The 22,877-nt window shown below is 41.5% G+C and overlaps 1 protein-coding gene and 1 long non-coding RNA gene across 3 annotated transcripts in view; one reads left to right on the plus strand and one right to left on the minus strand.

Annotated features, from left to right (window-relative positions):
• CEP135 (centrosomal protein 135) overlaps positions 1–5,825 on the minus strand; it is an 84,454-nt gene extending 78,629 nt beyond the window's left edge. For both annotated transcript variants that reach the window (XR_010111976.1, XM_003806480.6), the window contains exons 1-4: positions 5,463–5,825; positions 2,282–2,439; positions 1,248–1,438; positions 140–307 (exon numbers count right to left, since the gene is read on the minus strand). Coding sequence is in view for 1 of the 2 variants with exons in the window: in XM_003806480.6 (XP_003806528.3) it covers positions 140–307; positions 1,248–1,438; positions 2,282–2,394 (472 nt within the window). In the remaining variant the exon portion in view is untranslated. The remainder of the gene's footprint in view (positions 1–139; positions 308–1,247; positions 1,439–2,281; positions 2,440–5,462) is intronic.
• A 539-nt stretch (positions 5,826–6,364) lies between these two features.
• LOC117979998 (uncharacterized) overlaps positions 6,365–22,877 on the plus strand; it is a 57,933-nt gene continuing 41,420 nt past the window's right edge. The window contains exons 1-2 of the long non-coding RNA XR_004671110.3: positions 6,365–6,682; positions 13,869–13,984. This is a non-coding gene — a long non-coding RNA (uncharacterized LOC117979998). The remainder of the gene's footprint in view (positions 6,683–13,868; positions 13,985–22,877) is intronic.

Raw genomic sequence — 22,877 nt, forward strand, 5'->3', positions numbered from 1 at the left:
TACGGTCTATTCAATATATATTTTCAAACACTAAAGTCTAAGCATGAAAATCCAATCCAAAGTCCTATTTTAGTCAATGGTGTTAATATCGTTAAAAGATTAAATGTGTATAATTTGTCTCGAGAAGGAATCGATTTACCTGGAGTTTGTACTACAGCATGCAAATTCTTTTCTTGAAGTTGTTGAATTCTTTCATTCTTAGCTTTGCTCTCTTTCTCCAACAGTTTGAGTTTATGAGCATATTGGTTATTCAGAAATTTCAGATCAGCTGTTTCACGTGCACATTTCTTCAATGAAGTTTTCAACTCTTAAAATGAAAAAGATTCAAAGGACATTTTAAAGATCAAGAAATCCAATGAAGTTTTTCCACTTCACAAAATACAAAAAGTCATATCAATTTAAAAGTCTCCACCTGCTTCTTATGCATGCTTTAGTTGACAATTATTCCTTCTTCTACTATTATTAACAAAACTGCAAATAACTCACTAAGCACAAAAAAGAATCTTCATTTTTCAGCTACTGTATTAGCCTAACGTACATCATAGCTTTTGATCCAGTAAATTGGGTCTGAAGCTAAAGGATTATGAATTCATACCATGGATTAGATAAAGTTTTCTACTGAATATAAGAATAATTCATACAAAGATAACCATATAATTATCTTTTCCCTAGTACCTTTGAAATCATCCTATTCTATTTGACAGCTCAAAGACTGACTATAAAACAGTCAGCATGATACATGGTTTTCACCTTATTTACTACTTTTATTTTCAGTAAGGGAAAAACAAAAGTTGTTTCAAGAACATTTCTTCAAATCCAGCATTTAATATTCCCTATGGCAATTTTAATTCTAAAATTTTAATTAAAGTTTTAATTCTAAAAATTTAATCCACATATAGTGATTATCATAGCTATATAATGCACATTTATTTTCCTTCTCAGGAACTCTTCAACATACCCTATAGTATTTCAGGGGCTATTAGCAGAAGGACTACCATATTTTCTTTTCTTTTCTTTTTTTTTGAAACAAGTTCTCACTATGTTGCCTAGGCTGGTCTCAAACTCCTGGGCTCAAGCAATCCTCCCACCTTAAACTCCCGAGTAGCTGGGACTATAGGCACACACCATCCAGCTGTAGGACTACTATATTTTCTAATCAATAGTTTTAAAATTAGACGTTAGCTTTTCCTTCTAAAACAAAAAGGACAAAGACATTGCATTTTAAAAATTATCAAATTTTCACTTACCTTTAACATGTTGGTCTGAATGTTCTCTCAGTTTCATTAACTCTAGGTATAATTCATTATTTTCTCTACTCAATCTTGCATTTTCAAGTTTATAGGGTTCCAAAACAAAATCAAAATTGGCACTTTCTTTTTCAGCTTTCACAGCAGATAATTTTGATTGCCGAAGGCTCTCAGTTGTATGAACTAAGTCGCTAAAAGAACAGAAAATTTAAATACCAGGAAATATTTCATTAACTTTCTAATAACTAAAAACATATTTCTCAAGAGGCTTAAAATACAGTCATGCACCACATGATGACATTTTGGTCAACAACAGACCACATATAGGAAGGAGAGTAGTCCTGTAAGATTTATAATGGGGGCAGCTGAAAAATTCCTATTGCCTCATGAGATCCTGGCCATTGTTAACACTGTAGCACAACACAATACCTTTTCTATGTTTAGATATGTTCAGATATACAAATAGGCACCACTGTGTTAACAATTACCTACAGTATTCAGTATAGTAACATGCTATACAGGTTTGTAGCCTAGGAGCCATAGGATACAGACCATATAGCCTAGGTTTGTGGTAGGCTACACCATCTAGGTTTGTGTAAGCACACCCTATGATGTTGGTACAACGACAAAATCACCTAATGATGACATGTTTCTCAGAACGTATCCCTGTCATGAAACTATCCATGACTGTATTTGAAGACCAGTGAAGCAGACATAGAACTTAAGGGGGGGAAAAAAAAAGAACTTAAGGGAAAAGTGTCTCTCAATTATATCAGAAACCCAAAAAACTGTAATTCCATTCACAGAGAAAACCCCCAGAAATGTTGACTTTGAACAGTACAGCGTGAGTGGTGGCCTTTAGAGTTCTGCCATGCGGAAGGCCTGGATTGAGGACAGGGAAAAAACAGATAAGCTTCATGATTGAAAGACTTTCCGAAAAGCTACCCTTTTCTTTACCAAAGCATGAAGTTCAATCAGAAATGAGGTAAGTGGTTAGGGATCATATAGGTTGAAAACTGTATTTTTGTCTTTACCTGAAAAGTTTTTCTACCAAAGGTAAACACTCCACTGTCAGAGTCTGGCGGTATCCCAGCTGATCCAGTCTTTTCCTAATATTAATATACTTTCTTTCTACAGCTGTAGTCATCTCGTCTTCTAAAACAAGTTTTATTCACTTCCAAAAATTAAAGTCCTGAGAGAAAAGAATGAAACATCAATATCTTATTATAGCTATGATTGTTGTTTCACAATAAGAAGAAAAAATTATTTTAATATGAAGCAATTATTTTTTGTTTTTCTTCAGGTAGGTAGCCTTCTGGAAAATTCAGATTTAAAGCCAATGCTTATGATATTCCTGTTACTGCATTAAAATAAATACTTCCTCATACAACTAAATGTAAAAGTTAAAATACTAAAGCTTCTAGGAGAAAACAAAGATTTTTCCTAAGCCTGAAGTAGGCAGAGACTTCTCAGAGAGGCCTCTTTTAAAAGCACTAAACATAAAAGATAAATTTGATAAATTGGACTTCATCAAAATTTAAAATGTCTGCTCATCAAAATACTCAATTAAAATAGAGAAGGCAAACCAAAGAGTGGGAGAAAATATTCACAATATCTGACAAAGGATTTGTATAGGGAATATAAAAGGAATTCTTACAACTCAATAATAAGACAAACATCCCAATAAGAACATTAATTTGGGCTAAAACTGTAATTTAGTTGCGCTAAAGATTCGAACAGACACCTCGCATAGGTGTCTGAATGGGAATGATGATATGAAATGGTGCTCAACAGTAGTCAACATGGAAATACAAATTAAAACAACAAGGTATATTTTCTCCCAAACTAGAATGACTAAAATTACAAGGACCGACAATAGCAAATGTCGACAAAGATCTGGAGCAACTGGAATCTTCACACATTGCTGACAGGAATGTAAAATCACTTTGGAAAAAGTCTGGCAGTTTTTTTATAAAGTTAAACATACTTCTAGACTATAACTCTGTGATTTTATTCTCAGGTATTTATAGAAATAAAAAATATTCACAAAAAGACTCTACAAGAATGTTCACAGCTTTACTCATAGTAGCCCCAAACTGGAAACAACCTAAACCCCCATCAACAGCAGAAGGGATAAAGTATGATATATTTATACAGTGCAATACTAAGGGATAAAAGGAACTACTGATACACATCAACAGCATGGATGAATCTCAAAAACATTATTTGAGCAAAAGAAACCAGACAAATACTGTATGACTCCATTTACATGAAGTTGATGAACAAGTAAAATTAAACTATGGGGCCAGAAATTAAAACAAGAGTTGTCTGGGGAGGTGAGGCGGGCTGCAGATTGCCCGTTAAGAGTTAAGACACAACTTTTTAGGGTAATGAAAATATTACATTGATTGGGGTCGTGGTTACACAAGCGTATACATTTAGAGAATTTACTTTTCAAATAGTACACTTAAGCTCTATGCATTTCATCATGTAAATTTCACTTCAATTAAAAAAAAGACACACATAAGTACCTCTGTTCAAGTTTTTATCTTTGTCTTTTTAAATATTTATGAATATATTCCTATCAATCTGCCCTAAAATGGAGTTATCCAAAGAGCATTTCTTTTTTTTTTAATTTTAATTATTACCTTTTTTAGAGACAGGGTCTTGCTATGTGGCCCAGGCTGGTCTCCAACTCCTGAGCTCAAGGTATTCTCCCACCTCTACCTCCCAAAGTGCTAGGTTTACAGGTGTGAGCCAATACGCTCAGCCCAAAGATCATTTCTTTAGAAACTCTGCTCTTTTCTAACCTTTGCTAACTAACTGTAGTCACGGTACTCGTATTTCTAAGCCAAATAAAAATTTTGTTTTACATCTGTTGTTCTTCACAATATATAAAAAATGCATTACATGCATGAGCATACATGTAAAAGTCGATCCTCACAGCTACCCTGTGAGGGAGAAAGACCAATGATATTATCCCTACTTAAACATGAGGAAAGGCTGCCTCAAGAAAGTAACTCTTCCAAAACCACGGGGCCACAAAGTAGGTGGGCAGTCATCAGAGACCAGGTCTCCTGAGTCTCTCCTTGGTCACTCCTTTCTGTATATCTTTCTCTTTGCTCTTGTTAACTTTTTTTGAATGGCTTCCTCATAGATTTCCTAGGTTCTTTCCACAAGAGACACCTAAGTGATGCAGGGTTTTTAGGGAAATTCCTGCAGACATCAGAAATACACCTGACAAATCCAGGTGTATTACTAGCAGGGTGTAAACTTACAGGGGGTGCACCACTCAAAACATTTCCCCTCTTTGCTACCAACTCCAGTTACCCAGAGATAATACCTCCTCACATCCTGCTTTGGAGGGGAGAGAATGAGAATGAATATGAATCAATAAATCATGGCGAGGGCCTCAATACACAGGACGGATTAAAATCCTCCCAGATAGAAACATGTTAGGCCGTCCCCACCCATGAACTGTTGTCTTTCCCCATAACCCCCATCCAAATATGGTGGCTATACTCTAAGTTTCTAGCAAAGCAACATAAAAGGTTAGGTTTGGGGGTCCGCCATACATATACGTGTAGAAGTATCCATCTACTTAACTCTGGGGGTTGGCGTCTGAAAACCAGTACATTTAATGCTGTATGTATGTGTGCACAGGGCTTAAGAAAATAAACAAGAAACCCCAAACGACAACAAAGAAACCCGTTAGCTGTGGTTATCTCAGAGTCCTTTCTTATTGAACTCAAGGTAGTAAAGGCTGGAAAGCAGTGGAGAGGCTTCAAAGGAGCTGGGCAAAGGTTAATTAAAGGCTGTCGTCCTGCGCTTTGCGACATTTTTGTTACAAAGAGCATGGATGACTGTTACACTGAGAAGGCAGTTTAATGTTTAAATCTATCCATTGGTCAACAGCAAGCCTGTCTGCACGGCCCACACAGACGCTCCTTGACGAGCCGGCCCAAGCTCTCCTCCACCCAATCTCCGGTTTGCAACTTTACCGTCGGGTGTTGACGGGAAGGGGGTGTGGGAGCGGGGTGGGTGGGAAGAGTCCCCGCGCCCCTCCCCGCCCGGTCCGACCCGGCCTCGCCTCACTTCCTCCCGCGGCCGCGCGGCCTCCCGGCAGTGCCCGAGCCCGGCCCGCGGGTACCGCCCAGAAGGCGAAGGCGCCACCACCGCCGCAGCTGGCCCCCTGGCTCCCACGTCCGGACTCACTGGCAGCTCCAGGCGCCGTTGCCTCCGCCTCCAGCCGCATTGCCCTCAGGCCTCGAGTCCCCCACTAGCTCCTTCCGTCCAGGCACGGACTCCGGCGCTAGAGCAGTTTGAAAATGGCGCGGAGGGACGATCGGGGCCGACACGGAGGAGGCGCCGCGGTTGCCCCGGTAACGGGAGCGGCGGACGATTAGCGGCTCGCGGCGGGGACGCGCTTGGCGACGATGGCGGAGCCCCAGTGCCCGGAAATGCAACGGCCCGGACAGCGCGAGGCCACGGCGCCCCCTGGAGGTCGGCGCCCGCGGCCAGCAAATGCCAAACCTCAGCTGGTGCCTGAGCTGGCATCCTCTTCCTCCTGTCGGCGGGAGGTGTGGATCACCTACTGCGTGCGGGGAACAAACGCCGCCCCAGTACCGGTCCCTGCAGCGGAGTAGCCTTCACCTGCAAGGTGAACGCCTGCTCACCACGTAATCCCCAAACGCAGATATCACGTTGTCTCTGCAACTTTCCCTGACAACCACCCAATGCAATTAATTATCCCACAATAGTATCTCCCGCAGGCTCTCTGTAGAACCATAGAATTCATCCATCAAAATACAATCATTTGTTGATCCGTCTCTCTCTGCCGCCCCCAAATGTGAATTCCTTGAGTCAGAGACTATTCTACTCAGCAAAACATTTGTGAGTGGAATTAAATTGAAATAAACCGTTATAGTCCACTCACAGATGGAAAACACATAGTAAAATCCTAGAATTCCATTTCTCCCCTGAAAATTTCCCAGACAATCAGAGGGAGTTTCATTCTTTCCTGTTTACTTTTCTCCCAAATAGGCCTTCTGAGGCAGCAGAATAGGGAAGGAAGTCAGAAGACTGACCAGCTCATACCTATGGAATGCCTATCATACATACACTTAAAATTATGGCAAGCTCACGCAGGCGCACTAAGAGAGAAAAAACAAGAAAACAGATATGACAATTATAGGAAATCCCCTCCCTAGAGTTAAAGAAGTGTAGGAAGTGGGTATAAAAGAACAAAGGCTATATTAATCCAGGGCTGACACCACTTGAAGATAAGCCCGTTCCTCTCTCTGGAACATTCTTTGCTTAATAAATTTTGTGGGGTGGTTATTTGTGTGTCTCATCCAATTCTTTGTTCATAACACCAAGAACCTGGAACTCCCAACTTCCAATCTGGTAACATATTTTGGTGAGCCAGCCAGGAGGTAAGCCCAGAAGAACTGGGACTTTTTATTTTCTTTCTTTTTTGCTTCAGCTCTTTCACTTTGGTTTAAAGCTGCCTTCTGCTGGCGCGGATTGGGCAGTTAAGAATGAAAAAGGCACTGGCCGCTTGAAGACTCCCATTGTTGCGGGAAAGCAGAGGACCAGAAAGACCAGTGGGTGGAGCAGGAGGATTTTATTAAGGTGTGCACTGGCTCCGTGGATTTGCATCCAAAAAGCTGAGCCCTGAACAAAGACAGAGCTTGGCTTATATAGGCTAAATTAAAGAAGCAGAACCAAGGCAGTAAATCACACAGTGACAGGTTTCCTAATCTACAGCATAACTGCTGAAATTTGCATAACTTGTGGTTTTGCTTAGCTGGTGCCCTTGCAGCTGTGTCAAAAGAAAAACAGGAACCTACAAATCTTTCTAAACATAGGCAAAAATAATCATAATTAATGGTCTAAGGAAAGAGAAACAGTAAAGGAATTTGTTTTTCTTAACCATTGCTCAGGGGTGTTTGGAGCTCATTCCTGGCTCCTTAGACTAGGTCACCATGACCTTCCTATAGCCTTGCTTGTTACTATCTTTAGAGTGAGTAAATGCAGTACAAAACTTTCTTTAAATTCCTGCCTCAACGTGACAGGATAATCTGACTGGGGAATGGAACAAATGGGTCCCACGGGGTACAAGATCAATCCCTGCAACAGTGAGGTGCATGTTTGTGTGGCTATAATTATTACATTATTTGCTGCTTGTTTTTTTGTTTTTGTTTTGAGATGGAGTCTTGCTCTGTCACCCAGGCTGGAGTGCAGTGGCATGATCTCGGCTCACTGCAACCTTCACCTCCCAGGATCAAGCAATTCTCCTGCCTCAGCCTCCTGAGTAGCTGGGATTACAGGCACCCACCACCATGCCCGGCTAATTTTTGTATTTTTAGTAGAGACAGAGTTTCACCATGTTGGCCAGGGTGGTCTCGAACTCCTGACCTCAGGTGATCCGCCCACCTCGGCCTCCCGAAGTGCTGGTATTACAGGCATGAGCCACCATGCCCAGCCAGCCACCGTGCCCAGCCTTGCTGCTTGTTTTATTTTTTTTTCTTTTCTTCATTTGTGTTGGGATATCATGTTTTGACCAATTAGAGATCTCCCCCCAACCCAAAGGGCCAGGGCAATAGGTAACTGACTGTGGGGAGCCCAAGGATTAGCATCAGCCTGAAGATTAGGGCCAACCACCTGGATAATGAGAGTACCCTGCTTCTTCTGTGAGGGATCAGATCTAGATTGTTTTAGTTTAGTACATCTGGTGCTAAAAGAAAACTCCTGGTGGAGACTCTCGGATCATTGCATAAATTGCACAGTGGATCCATGAGGAAATTGCTGTGCCTGGTTTATCTCATATAGTCAGAGGGCACTCTACTATCTTATTGAGAGGCCAGTCTCTAATAACAAATTTAAACTAGGCAGTCTACAATTCCTTGCCCTTCAAACTAGAATTACTACAATAATTAAGGAAACCATTTGGGAAGAAACTCTTTTGGCCAGCTACAGGGATACTAGAAGCCAAAGGTTACACCCAGGAACTAAAGGGAAACTTATCATAGGTCACCAATTATGGCATGATCCTTCTTTAAATGGCACTGGTGCCCACTATGGCTAGAGACGTCTGGCACTCAGAGGACAGGTCCATTTGGGGGATGCCCAAATGGACCAAAATTACAGTCCAGATCCTTCAATAGGGGACACCCTTAAGGGAGACTCTAGATGTAAACTCATGAACCTATGAGACTCCTTTCATGCGCGTCCATGTGAAGAGACCACCAAACAGGCTTTGTGTGAGCAACAAGGCTGTTTATTTCACCTGGGTGCAGGCAGGCTGAGTCTGAAAAGAGAGTCAGCGAAAGGAGATAGGGGTGGGGCAGTTTTATAGGATTTGGGTAGGTAAAGGAAAATTACAGTCAAAGGGGTTGTTCTCTGGTGGGCAGGAGTGGGGGTCGCAAGGTGCTCAGTGGGGGAGGTTTTTGAGCCAGGATGAGCCAGGAAAAGGACTTTCACAAGGTAATGTCATCACTTAAGACAAGGACTGGCCATTTTCACTTCTTTTGTGGTGGAATGTCATCAGTTAAGGCGGGGCAGGGTATTTTCACTTCTTTTGTGATTCTTCAGTTACTTTGGGCCATCTGGGCATATATGTGCAAGTCACAGGGGATGCAATGGCTTGGCTTGGGCTCAGAGGCCTGACAACTCCCTTCTTCTTTTCCACAGATTAGTGTTGGGAAACATTCCTTCAGTCCTATCTGACTCCCCTCTTGGCTGCATCTTCAATCATTGGAATCAATTCGACCCTGAAAACCTGTGAAAGAAATGCCTAATATTTTATCGTAACACTTTTTGGCCTCAATTTCAGCTAGGGAGTCAAGAGCAATGGCCAGTCAATGGAAGTCTCAATTATGACACCATCCTCCAATTAGAACTATTTTGTAAGAGACAAGGCAAATGGTCAGAAATACCATATGTGCAAGCCTTCATGGCCCTATACCAAAAGCCTACCATTTTCAAAGCTCCCAGCACTTCTCCACAGAAAGAAACTCCTAAAACTGAGCCGAATACTGTAGATAACCCCCTCTTGCAAGGGGTATATATGTGTCAGGGTGAACAATAGCCACCTTCCTATAATCCAGGTCCAAGTGCACTTGAAGCTTCAAAAGAAGGACAAGAGTCACGGGTCCTAGCGATCCCTCCCCATACTAGCTTAGGAACACCATATTCAATGACACCACCTGTCCTGCTACCTCTCAGAGAGGTGGCAGGAACTGAGGGTCCCATCAGGGTACAGGTCTCCTTCTTAATAACTGATATCCAACAATGTAAGGAAAAACTGGGCAGTTACTCAGAAATTTGCTGTTGGGTTCCAGACTTTGACTTTGGCTTTCAACCTTTCTTGGAGAGACATGCAATTCATTTTGGCCACCTGTTGCACACCTCTGGAAAAGGAATGAATATTTGAGGCTGCTCGCCAGGACACTGATGAACGTTTTGCATGTAGCCTGCAGGGCAACAGATCAGGAGCAGATACAGTCCCTACTACTGAACCCATTTGGAAATATAATACCCCCATGAGAATGAATAATCAAACTAAATTTCTTGAGGCACCCCTGAGGGGAATGAAAAAAGGTGTAACAAAGGGAGTAAACTATGATAAGTTTAGGGAGATTACTTAGGGGAAAGAAGAGAATCCAACCATGTTTTACAGTAGACTAGAAGAAGCCTTTAAAATATATACAAACTTAGATCCTGCTTCTCCTGAAGGCAAGATATTAATGGCACAACATTTCATTAGTCACTCTACCCCAGACATTAGACATAAGCTCCAGAAGCTGCAAAGGGGGCCACAGACAAAACCAGTTCCTTGACACCATCTTTATGGTGTACAACAATCGTGAACTGGAGGAAGGAAAAGGGGAACAGAGTAAAAAAAAAAAACCCAGCAAGCCAGAATTATGGCAACCATCATTAGTGATGCCTTGAATGCCCAAAGAGCATCCAAGGGAAACACAAAGGGCTACAAAGATAAAGCTAGCAAAGACTCTTGCTTCAAGTGCAAAAAAAGATGGGCATTGGGCAAAGGACCATACTAAGCCTGCACTGGGCCCTTGCCATCAATGTGAAGGCACCAGTCATGACCGTTGGCACTGGCCAGTTGACTGCCCCTGCTCCCACGGAGGGGCTTGGTCAGTCAAAACTCTGGCAGTGTAAAAGGAGGAGTTAGATGAAGACTGAAGTGGCCTGGGGTCTTCCTCACTGTCCCTGTCCAGGAAAATCATCATTACTATTGAGGAGCCCCAGGTAACTCTAGACATCATGGGCACCCAAATTTAGTTTCTTTTTGATACAGCGGCAAATTACTCTGTCCTTATTGCTTGTGCAGGAAAACTTTCCTCCCAGTCCATGAATGTTATGGGAATGGAGGGGAAGCCAAAAATGAGATCCTTTGATCCTCCTTTAACTTGTCAATTTGAGAAGCAAATTTTCCAATAGGAGTTTCTAGTAATACCAAGCTGCCCAGTCCGCTTGTTGGGGGCAGATGTCATGGTTAAAATAGGGGAATTACTACAGTATAAACACTGCCCAGCAGGATTGATGACAGTTGGGGAAATAAACAGTGTCCCAGACCCCATTAACAAACAGGTTAACCTACTAGCTTGGTATACCGGGAAACCAGGGAAAGCCAAAATGGCAAAGCCAGTCAAAATACAGCTTTAAAAGACTCCAGCTATTTTCCAAACTGAAAGTCATATCCAATCAAGCTGGAGGCCCATAATTCAGGAATTGCTAACTCATGAAATTTTAAAGCCTTGCAATTCACCTTGCAATACTCCCATTTTATCCATCTTAAAAACTTCAGGGGATATCAGCTAGTACAGGATCTCAGAATAATCAATGAAGCTGTTATCCCCATCCATCCATTGGTGGCAGATCCATACACTGTCTTGGCTCAGGTGCCACAGGATGCAAAATGGTTCTTGGTTCTAAAACTGAAAGATGCCTTCTTTTCCATTCCTCTGGCCCCAGAGTCTCAACACCTTTTTGCCTTTGAAAGGCAAAATCCAGATACCAAAGAAAAACAATACACTTGGACAGTGCTCCCTCGGGGCTTTTGGGATAGCACCCATTTCTTTGCTCAAACCCCATAAAGGGATTTTTATAGGGTTTTCCATTATTATTGGAAAATGGAAGCATACTTCAATATGTAGATGACCTTCTTGTGTGTAGCCCAACCCAGGAAGCATCTGACTAAAATACTGTAAAAGTTTTGAATTTCCTGGAAGACAGGGGATATAAAATGTCAAAGAAAAATTTCAAATCACCCTCCAATAAGTCCAATATATGGGCTATATTCTAAACCCTTGGGCCCAGCAGATATCCCCAGAAGAGGTATAAGTCATATGCAGTCTGGACCCCCTTATACCAAACAACAGCTCTGTTCCTTTTCAGGAATGGCGGGGTTCTGCAGGATATGGATACCAAATTTTGGGCTCATAGCAAAGCCCCTTTATGAAGCAACAAGGGGGCCATAAAATGAGTTAGTAGAATGGACTCCAGAAGTGAGGAAAGCCTTTGTCAAGTTAAAACAGGCATTTGGCCAAGCCCCCATTCTTGGCATCCCAGACCTCACTAAACCCCTTTCCTTGCATGTAGCAGAAAAGAAGGGCACAGCTGTGGGGGTGCTAACCCAAAAATTGGGATCAGAACCCAGACCAACTGCTTATTTTTCCAAGAAATTGGACGTGTGAACTTGGGGTGGCCAGGCTGCCTCTAAGCAAAAACAGCTACTGCTATTTTAGTGGAATAAGACACTAAAATCACCCTAGGTCAACCAGTGGAAATTTTAACACCACATCAGGTGAAATCAGTCTTGGAAATAAAAAGGTATATTTGGATGATGAGGAAAAGGTTAACCAAGTACCAGGTTATACTTCTAGACAATCCAGAGGTAATTCTTAAAACGCATAATACCCTGAATCCAGCTCTATTGCTGCCCACAGGCCCAATAATTGGTCATTCATGTGAGCAGGTCATCACACATACATATGTAAGCTGACCTGATTTAAAAGATTGGCCACTCCCAGACTCAGAGAATGACTGGTTCACAGATGGCAGCAGCTTTGCATCAAATGGGAAATGCCAGGCTGGATATACAATAGTAAATGACAACACTATCACTGAAGTCCAACTGCTATCCCCAGGGCATGTCAGCACAAAAAGCTGAAATAATTGCTCTTATCTGAGTCCTGATATTGGGGAAAGGAAAAAAGCTTAATATCTGTACAGACTCCAAATATGTATTTCTTGTGGTTAAGGCTAATGCTGCAATTTGGAAAGAAAGAGGACTACTAACTAGGAACCACTCGCCCATAGAGCATGGGCCTGAAATTCTCTAGTTGTTGGAGGCAATACATTTGCCAAAAGCCATTGCTATAATCCATTGTAGAGGGTATCAAAAGGCCTTAGCTCCTATAGCACAAGGGAACAAAAAGACGGACAGGTAAGCAAAAGCAGTGGATTTCAAGGCGCAATCTCAAAAAATCTTAGCACTGCTTCCCTTCTATGATTCCCCAGTAGAACCTGAATACACATCACAGGAGGAACGGATTATAAGGGAGCAAGGGGGACAGAAACAAGGATCTTGGTAGTATATGGGATCAAAAGTATATATCCCTCAAGCAGCCCAATGGAAGGTTATTAGAAACCCTGCACAACTGTTTCCAGATGGGGAGAGATGCCACTCTGGCCATAGCAAACAGGGTCTTTATTGGGTCTAACTTAGCCTCAGTAGTTAAGCAGGTCTGTCAAGGCTGCTTGCTGTGTGCATTTAACAATCCTGGAAACAAGATCCCTCCACTAATGGAACCAGTCCAAAGAAGGGGAACTTACCCTGGGGAAGACTGGCATTTGGACTTTACCCATGAGCCAGCTTGCAGATGATACAAGTTTTTTGCTAATACTGATAGATACCTTTACAGGCTAAGTTGAAGCTTACCCTACTAGAGCAGAAAAGGCTAACGAAGTTGTAAAAGTCCTCTTAAAATAAATAATTCCACAGTTTGAGTTATCCCAAAGCCTCCAGAGTGATAACGGCCCATCCTTTGTCTCCCAGATAACTCAAGGGGTGGCTAAGGTGCTCAGAATTAAATACTATTTACGTTCAGCATGGAGACCTTAATCCTCCAGGAAAGTAGAAAGAGCTAATCAAACTCTAAAATGGGCACTAGCTAAACTATGCCAGGAAACATCAGAAACTTTGGTCAGTTTACTACCCGTACCCCTTTTGAGATTCTGTAACTCCTCAAGGGCAAAAGTAAATATGAGCCCATAGGAAATGCTGTGCAGGAGACCCTTCTTAACTAATGATCGAATAACTAATCCAGAAACAGCTGGGCTAATAAAATACCTAATTAATCTGAGAAAATTTCAACAAGCATTATAAAGGTTCTGGAATGAAAGGCTTTCCATACGAGGAACTAACCAGCAACCCAAGATTAGGTCAGGAGATAGAGTACTTGTTAAAACATGGAAAGAGGGGTCACCTGCTCAGCAGCTACAACCCAATGGAAGGGACCTTTTTCAGTTACAATAACCACCCTCTGCAGTTAACGTGTTAGGATTAAATAGTTGGATACATCTTTCCAGGGTCAAGCCTGCAATACCTAAAGCTCCAGACCTGGAACCTAAAGCTCCCATCAGTCGCTACCCTGTGAACCTGTGGAGGATCTGAAGTACCTGTTTAAAAGGCATCCAAAAGATAGGTAAATCCCTACTGACTTTGCTGGTGTCTTTGTTGCATAGTTACCGTGGAGTAAGTAATCCTAGTTATTTATATATATTTATCATTTAACTGCTTGCTTCCCCCACAATGGAACCACTTTTTATGTCCATAATCCTATTTTCACCAATATTGGGGGTCCAGCCTCAATACCAAGTGTTTAAACAGATTCAACAGTTAGCCACGCTAACTAACTTAACTTCTTGTTACATTTGTACCTCAGGATCACTATCAGCTGAAGTTTTACCATTACCATTAGAAGATATAGTCAAGGTCAATGCCAGAGTCACTGTTGCCACCCAGTCAGAAGTTACATATCCCAGTCCAGCTGTGGAAAGCTTATTCCTAACAGTCTTATCTCAGATCATAAGAAACAACCCAAATTTAAATTTTACAAATGCCCCAAATCCTGTAAGGGTTTTTCACAACCTAACCTCAGAGAGCCAATTCCCAATTTGTTTCACTTCCCACCAAACGAATAGGACCTTTCTGGGATCCCTAAACAATTGTTTATATGAGGTTGTCCTCAGTTGGACAAATCAAGAGAAACATTATAATTCCTCAGAAACAAAAATCAATTCATATTGCAAACTAGGAAAACAAAACCAATTCCTCCTCCTTAAGTATCCTGATCCAAGGCGACCTCAATATACAAGTAATACCAATTCTTCCAATATTTCCACTGGTTGGACCACAGTGTTAATCAACAATTCATCTTTGCCTCTAGCTCAAGCTTTGGCTTGGGGGGGTCCAAAGATCATTCTTAAAATTCCACCTCGGCTTATCTTTCCACTCTAGGCTTAATGCGTAACTTGCTGTGGCTGGAACACTTTTATGGGAACAACTCACTGGAACTTCCTCTAGTGGCTCAGACGCACCTTTGGAACTAGCATCATGGGGATATGAAGTATCTTTGGACCCTGGGCAAGAGTTGTATTTCATATGTGGAAATTCAGGGTACATGAGTCTTCTGAGCCAATGGAAAGGGACTTGCGGCATCACTGCTTTACTTCCAAGACTGTCTTATGCAAATGCTAGTACAAAATTCCCATTCCATATAAGACACAGCCATGCATTTGTAAAAAGGGCAGTTCCAGCAGTATTACATCCTTTAGCAACTGCAATAACAGGACTTTTAGGAACCACACTTGGGTCCATTTCTCTTCACTTGTCTTCACAACAAACACAGGCTTTGGCAGAAATTACAGCAACTATCCAAGAACAACGACATATAGATTCCCAGGCAGGCATTGTCTTACAAAACAGGAGGGGGCTAGGTCTCCTCGAAGCTAATTGGAGGGGATTATGCATTTTTCGAAAAGAAGAATGTTGTTTCTATATTAACTCCTCAGGCAAGGTACTGGGACATCTGACTGAGGCAACTAATATAACCAATTTATGAACTGCACAAAACACCCTAAATTCTGTTTAAACAACTGCAAAAAGTTGGACAGCCCATTTTACAGGACCCTTAACTGTAATTCTTCTGTTGTTCATTTTTGGCCCTTACACTGTGAATTTGCTAACCAGATTTATTTCTTCATGTGTAGAATCTATCAAGCTACAAATGGCTATATTGCCTGAAGCCCCAGACATCATCCTACAAGAAATAAGTCCAGACTTCTTAATTTCCCCCTGGATAGAGCAGGGTAAGAGTTCTGTGGTCCCCTGTTAGGTGAGGCCAACAGTCCCACTCAGCTGGAAGCAAGTATAGAAGAAAGAACTTCAACCCTCAGCAACCTATTATGATTTATGGGGATCACATCTCTCAGAGGGAATTGAGGCAGGAGAATAGGGAAAGAAGTCAGAAAATCAACCCGCAGCCTTTTCTCACCAAAACAAGCATAAGGCACCATCTGATAAGGAAGCTGAAGCAATGAACCAATGCTTTCTGCAGTAAACAAATCTGGTATAACCTTTTATTATAATAAGTTACTCAAAGCCCATACATATGGAATGCATATCATACATACACTTAAAATTATGGAATGGCAAGCACACGCAGGCACACTGAGAGAGAAAACCAACAAGAAAACTGATATGTCAATTATAGGCAACCTCCTCCCTAAAAGTTAAGTAAGAGTAGTAAGGTGGTATAAAAGAACAAAGGCTATGTTAACCCAGGGCTGATACCACTCGCGGATCAGCCCATTCTTCTCTCTGGAACATTCTTTGCTTAATACATCTTGTGGGGTCATTATTTGTGTGTCTCCTCCAATTCTTTGTTTGCAACACCAAGAACCTGGAACTCCAACTTCCAATCTGGTAACACTTCTACTCTAAAAATGTGCTTACTCTTTGTATAGCATGTAACTGCTCTATTGGTTGTACCCATTCATATATTAATGTTTCCACTTTTTATGCCTCCTCTGTTTTTCTCATGCCTTAATGAGCTGTTTTATGGAATTTCTAGGAGGCAATGAGTTGAGTTCTATAGATGACTTTTGTACATCTTGCACATGTACAATTTAACACTTTTTTGTGAACAACAGATATCTTTTTTTAAAGAGGTAGTCATAGATTAATATCATAGCAAAATGGCTGTGCAACGGCCATCCAGTCAAGATTACTCTTTAGCTTCCTTTTGCCCCAAGCACATACCAATTAGAAAATGTAAAAATAAAACCCAAAAAAGAAATGCAAAAAGGTGAGTAGGATGAAAGCCACTAGTGAGCTTTGTTCCAAGTGACATGGAAGACCAGAGTCAAGGTCACTGCTGAACTTCAAGGCCTGAGATCAGGGTCCCTGGATGTTTTAGGCAGTTCTCACATTGCTATAAAGAAATACCTGAGACTGGGTAATTTATAAAGAAAAGAAGTTCAATTGACTTACTAGCAAACCGAATTCAACAACACATTTAAAAGATCATTACGACCAAATGGGATTTACCCCAGGGATGCAAGGATGGTTCAACATATGCAAATCAATGTGATACATCACATTAACAGAATGAAGGACAAAAACTATATGATTATTTCAGTTGATGCTGAAAAAGCATTTGATAAAATTCAATATCCCTTCATGATAACCCTCAAAGGGCGAGGCACAGTGGCTCACACCTGTAAACCCAGCACTTTGGTAGGCTGAGGTGGGCAGATTGCTTGAGCCCAAGAGTTGGAGACCAGCCTGCACAACAAGGTAAAATCCCATCTCTACAAAAAAATGCAAAAGTTAGCCAGGTGTGATGGTACACACCTGTAGTCCCAGCTACTTGGGAAGCCGAGGTGGGAGGATTGCTTCAGGTCAGGAGGTCAAGGCTTCAGTGAAGAGATCACGCCACTGCATTCCAGCCTGGGCAACAAAGTGAGACCCTTTCTCAAAAAAGAATCTCAAAAAACTGGGTATAGAAGGAACTATACCCTACATAATAACTATAACCTCTACATAATAAAAGCCACAGCTTGTATCATACTAAAAGAGAGAAAAAACCTTTCCTGTAAGATCTAGAACATGACAAGGATGCCCTCTTTCACCACTGTTGTTCAACATAGTGCTGGAAATCTTAGCTAGAGAATGTCAGAGAAGAGAACAAAATAAAGAGCATTCAAATTGGAAATGAAGAGGTCAAATTATCCTTGTTTGCAGATGATATGATCTTATATTTGGAAAAACCTAAAGACTCCACCAAAAAAGTATTAGAACTGATAAATTCAGTAAAGTTGTGCGATACAAAATCAACTTATGAAAATCAGTAGCATTTCCACATGCCAACAGTGAACAATCTAAAAAAGAATTTTAAAAGTTATCCCACTTACAATAGCTACAAATAAAATTAGATACCTAGGAATTACCTTAATTGAAGAAGTGAAAGATTGCTACAATTCAAAACTATAAAACATGTGATGAAAGAAATTGAAGAGGACACACAAAAATGGAAGGATATTCCATGTTCATGAGTTGGAAGAATAAATATTGTTAAAATGTCCATAATACTTAAAGTAATCTAAAATTCAGCCCCTGATATTCAATGTGGGTCCTTTTCTATTTTCCCTAAGTGGTGGCCGATCTGAGAAATAAAGGGAAAGAGTACAAAAGAGAGAAATTTTAAAGCTGGGTGTCCAGGGGAGACATCACATGTCGGCAGTTTCCATGATGCCCCCCAAGCTGCAAAACCAGCAAGTTTTTATTAGTGATTTTCAAAAGGGGAGGGAGTGTACAAATAGGGTGTGGGTCACAGAGATCTCATGCTTCACAAGGTAATAAAATATTACAAGGCAAATGGAGGCAGGGTGAGATCACAGGACTGGGGTGAAATTAAAATTGCTAATGAAGTTTTGGGCATGCATTGTCATTGATAACATCTTATCAGGAGACAGGGTTTGAGAGCAGACAACCGGTCTGATCAAAATTTATTAGGTGGGAATTTCCTCATCCTAATAAGCCTGGGAGCGCTACGTGAGACCGGGGCTTATTTCATCCCTTATCTACAACTGTAAAAGACAGACATTCCCAGAGCAGCCATTTCAGAGACCTCCTCCTAGGAACGCATTCTCTTTCTCAGGGCTGTTCCTTGCTGAGAAAATGAATTCAGTGATATTTCTCCTATTTGCTTTTGAAAAAAGAGAAATATGGCTTTGTTCTGCCCAGCTTTCAGGCAGCCAGACCTAATGGTTGTCTCCCTTGTTCCCTGAACATTGCTGTTATCCTGTTCTTTTTTCAAGGTGCCCAGATTTCATATTATTTAAATAATTTGTGCAGTTAACGCAATCATCACAGGGTCCTGAGGCAACATACATCCTCAGCTTATGAAGATGACAGGATTAAGAGATTAAAGTAAAGACAGGCATAGGAAATCACAAGAGTATTGATTGGGGAGTGATAAATGTCCATGAAATCTTCACAATTTATGTTCAGAGATTGCAGTAAAGACAGGCATAAGAAATTGTAAAAGTATTAATTTGGGGAACTAATAAATGCCCATGAAATCTTCACAATTTATGTTCTTCTACCATGGCTTCAGCCAGTCCCTCCATTCGGGGTCCCTGAATTCCCACAACACAGATTCAATGCAATCTCTATCAAAATATCAATAACATTCTGCACAGAAATTTCAAAAAAATCCTGAAATTGATATGGAACCACAAAAGACCCAGAGTAGCCAAAGCTATCCTGAGCAAAAAGAACAAAACTGGAGGAATCACATTACTTGATTTCAGATAATACTACAGAGGTATAGTAACCAAAATGGCATAGTACTGGTATAAAAATAGACCAATGGAGCAGAACAGAGAATGCAGAAACAAATCCATACATCCAGAGTGAACTCATTTTTGACAAAGGTGCCAATAACATGCATTGGGGAAAGGACAGTCTCTTCAGTAAATGGTGCTGGGAAAACTGGATATCCATATGCAGAATGAAACTAGACCACTATCTCTCCTCATATACAAAAATCAAATCAAAATGGATTAAAGAAATATCTAACTCCTAGAACTATGAAACTACTACAAGAAAACATTGGGGAAACTCTCCAGGACATTGGACTAGGCAAAGATTTCTTGAGTAATACTCCAAAAACACAGGCAACCAAAGCAAAAATATAAAATAGGTTCACATCAAGTTAAAAAGCTTCTGCACAGCAAAAGAAACCATCAACAAAGAGGCAACCTGCAGAATGGGAGAAAATATTTGCAAACTACCATCTGACAAGGGATTAATAACAGAAACTATAAGGAGCTCAAACAACTCTAAAATAAAAATATAATAATCCAATTTAAAAAATGAGCAAAAGATCTGAATAGACACTTCTCAAAAGATGACATACAAATGGCAGACAGGTATATGAAATTGATCATCAGAGAAATGCAAATCAAAGCTACAATGAGATATCATCTCACTCCAGTTAAAATGGTTTCTATCCAAAAGTGAGACAATAATAAATGCTGGAGAGGATATGGAGAAAAGGGACCCTTGTACACTATTGTTGGGAATGTAAATCAGTACAACCACTGTGGAGAAAAGTTTGGAGATGCCTCCAAAAACTAAAAATAGAGCTACCATATGATCTAGCAACCCCACTGCCAGGTATATTCCTAAAAGAAAGGAAATCAGTATATCAAAGAGATATCTGCACTCCTATGCCTATTGCAGCACTATTCATAGTAGCCAAGATTTGAAAGTAACCTAAATGTTCATCAGCAGATGAATGGATAAAGAAAATGTGGTACATATACACAATGGAATACTATTCAGCCATAAAAAAGAATGAGGTTCTGTCATTTGCAACAACATGGATGGAACTGGAGGCCACTGTGTTAAGATAAGCCAGGCAGAGAAAGACAAACTTTGTATGTTCTCACTTATTTGTGGGAGCTAAAACTTAAAACCATTGAACTCATGGAGATAGAGAGTAGAAAGATGGTTCACTTCAAAACAAAACAAAACAAACAAAAGCAGTGAAGTATAAGAAGGACTTGATGAAAAAAAAAGGACATAACAAGCTGGCTTACTGGCTCAAAAATGGAAGGGGCAGTCTGAGGGGAATGCAAACATCCTAGAGGGGCTGAGAGAGAGCCTGTTCACAGCCAGCAACTGTTAACTGAACCTTAGCCCTACAGCTGTAGGAAATGAATTCCTTACACCAATCTGAATGAGCAGGCCCTACCCCAGATTCTCTTATCTCTAGATAAGAGCCCAGGCACTTTCATTTAGGGAGCAGAGCCCACCTAGAGAGTTCTGACCTGCAGAACTATGATATAATACCTGTGAGTTGTTCTAAACTGCTAAGGTTGGGGTGATTTGTTTTTGTAGCAACAGAAAAACAAATATAGCTGAGAAGTCAGGCTTGAAGAGATAACAGCTAAGAATTTTCCGGAAGTGAATCAAGGCACAAATCTTCAGATAAAAAGTTTGCACCATCTAACTAAGGAGAGCAGGTTAAACATACACAGTTATTTCAGCTCTCTCCCTCCTTCACTCCCCTAAAACTACAATAAAGGGCTTATTTATTTATTTGACAGAGTCTTGCTCTGTCGCTCAGGCTGCAGTGCAGTGGCACAATCTCTGCAACCTGCCTGCTCCTGGGCTCAAGTGATTTTCCTGCCTCAGCCTCCCGAGTAGCTGGGACCACAGGAGTGTGCCACCATGACTGGCTAATTTTTGTATTTTTTTGTAGAGATGGGGTTTCACCATGTTGCCCAAGCTAGTCTCCAACTCCTGGGCTCCAGTGATTCGCCTGCCTCAGCCTCCCAACGTGCTGGGATTACAGGCATGAGACACCACACCTGGCCAATAAAGGAATTTTTAAGGTGCTTTTTAAAAACCATCAGGACAAAGAGATTGTAGAGAAGACAATATCAATACAATTTGAGGATTGCATAACAGAAGGACAGCTGGAAACTGACTTAGCTCTGAAAATTTTGAATCTCATCCAGCAGTGGGAAAAGCTCAGGAGCAAACTAACTACTCTGTAGAAACCTCAAAAGGCACAGGTGGCACCAGGTAGCTCTGGAAGTGGAAATGAAGTGCGGCTAAAAGCAGCAGGATTGTCTCCGGTGGAGTGTTTCCCACCGTCTTCTGCTGTAGCGAATCGTGAGCTGGTTCCATGCAGTTTCACCTTAGGCATGGGTGGATGCTTTCCTTCCCCACCTTCACGACTTCTGCAGGTGCCCCCAGCAGGAAGGATCCATGGCAGGCTGAGCAAACTCTCTGGGCACAGACAGGCATTATTCATGCCGGACATCAACAAGCTCTTTTCTGGCTGCTATCAATGTGGTCTTCTCTAGGGAACAATAAGAAAGATAGATGATGACGCTCCTAGACACTGTGATAGAAATGCGTAGGCTAACTTGTCTCCCCAGACTAACCGGTCTTCCAGCAGCTCCTTGGCATTTGCTTGCTCAGGGTGTGGGGTGTGAAAGGCAGGAATTTCCTGGGCCAGAGCTGATTCCATCAGTGCATGGCCCAGCTGATTCCAACCTGACTTATGCTGATTCCATCAGTGCATGGCCCAGCTGATTCCAACCTGACTTATGCTGATTCCATCAGTGTATCTGGTCCCTTCCCTACTTTTCCTCCTTGTATTAGTTTCCTCAAGCTGCTGTTAACAATGATCACAAATGGGCTGGGCGCAGTGGTTCATGCCTGAAATCCCAGCAGTTTGGGAGGCTGAGGTGGGAGGACTGCTTAAGCCCAAGAGTTCGAGACCAGCCTGGGCAATAAAATAGGAACCTGTCTCTACAAAATAAAAAAGAATTAGCCACGTGTGGTGGCACATTCCTGTAGTCCCAGCTACTCAGGAGGCTTGGGCAGGAGGAGAGCTTGAGCCCAGGAGGTTGAGGCTTCAGTGAGCTGTGATCAAGCCACTGCACCCCACCCTGGGACTTTAAAGTTTATCTCTAAATACCTCAGAATATCACCTCATTTGGAAATAAGGTCATTGCAGCTTTAATTTGTTAAGATGAGGTCATACTGGAGTAGAGTGGGCCGCTAATCCAATGTGACTGGTATCCTCATAAAAAGAACACCACCATGTGAAGAGGTAGAGGGAAGATCATGCAAACACAGGGAGAACGTCATCTACTAGGAATGCCAAAATTGCCAGCAAACCACCAGAAGCCAGGAGAAAGGCATGGAACAGACTCTCCCTCACAGCCCTCAGAAAGAATCAACCCTGATAACACATTGATCTCAGAACGCAAGCCTCCAGAAATGTATTGTTTCACAATACATTTCTGTTGGTTAAGCCGCCCTGGCAATCTGATACATATATGCTTAAATACCCGTTAAGGCCACAGAATAAATATTTTAGGAATTCAGAAAAGAAAAAAACGCTCTGAAGACCTTCAGAGGAAGGTCTGATATGAAGACCTCAGCATAAAACTGAGCTACTTCTCAGTTTTATGGAGTAGATAAGACTTGGAGTTGGACCTTGAAAT

Source organism: Pan paniscus, chromosome 3 (assembly GCF_029289425.2).
Source record: "Pan paniscus chromosome 3, NHGRI_mPanPan1-v2.0_pri, whole genome shotgun sequence".
NCBI classification, from domain to species: Eukaryota; Metazoa; Chordata; class Mammalia; order Primates; family Hominidae; genus Pan; species Pan paniscus.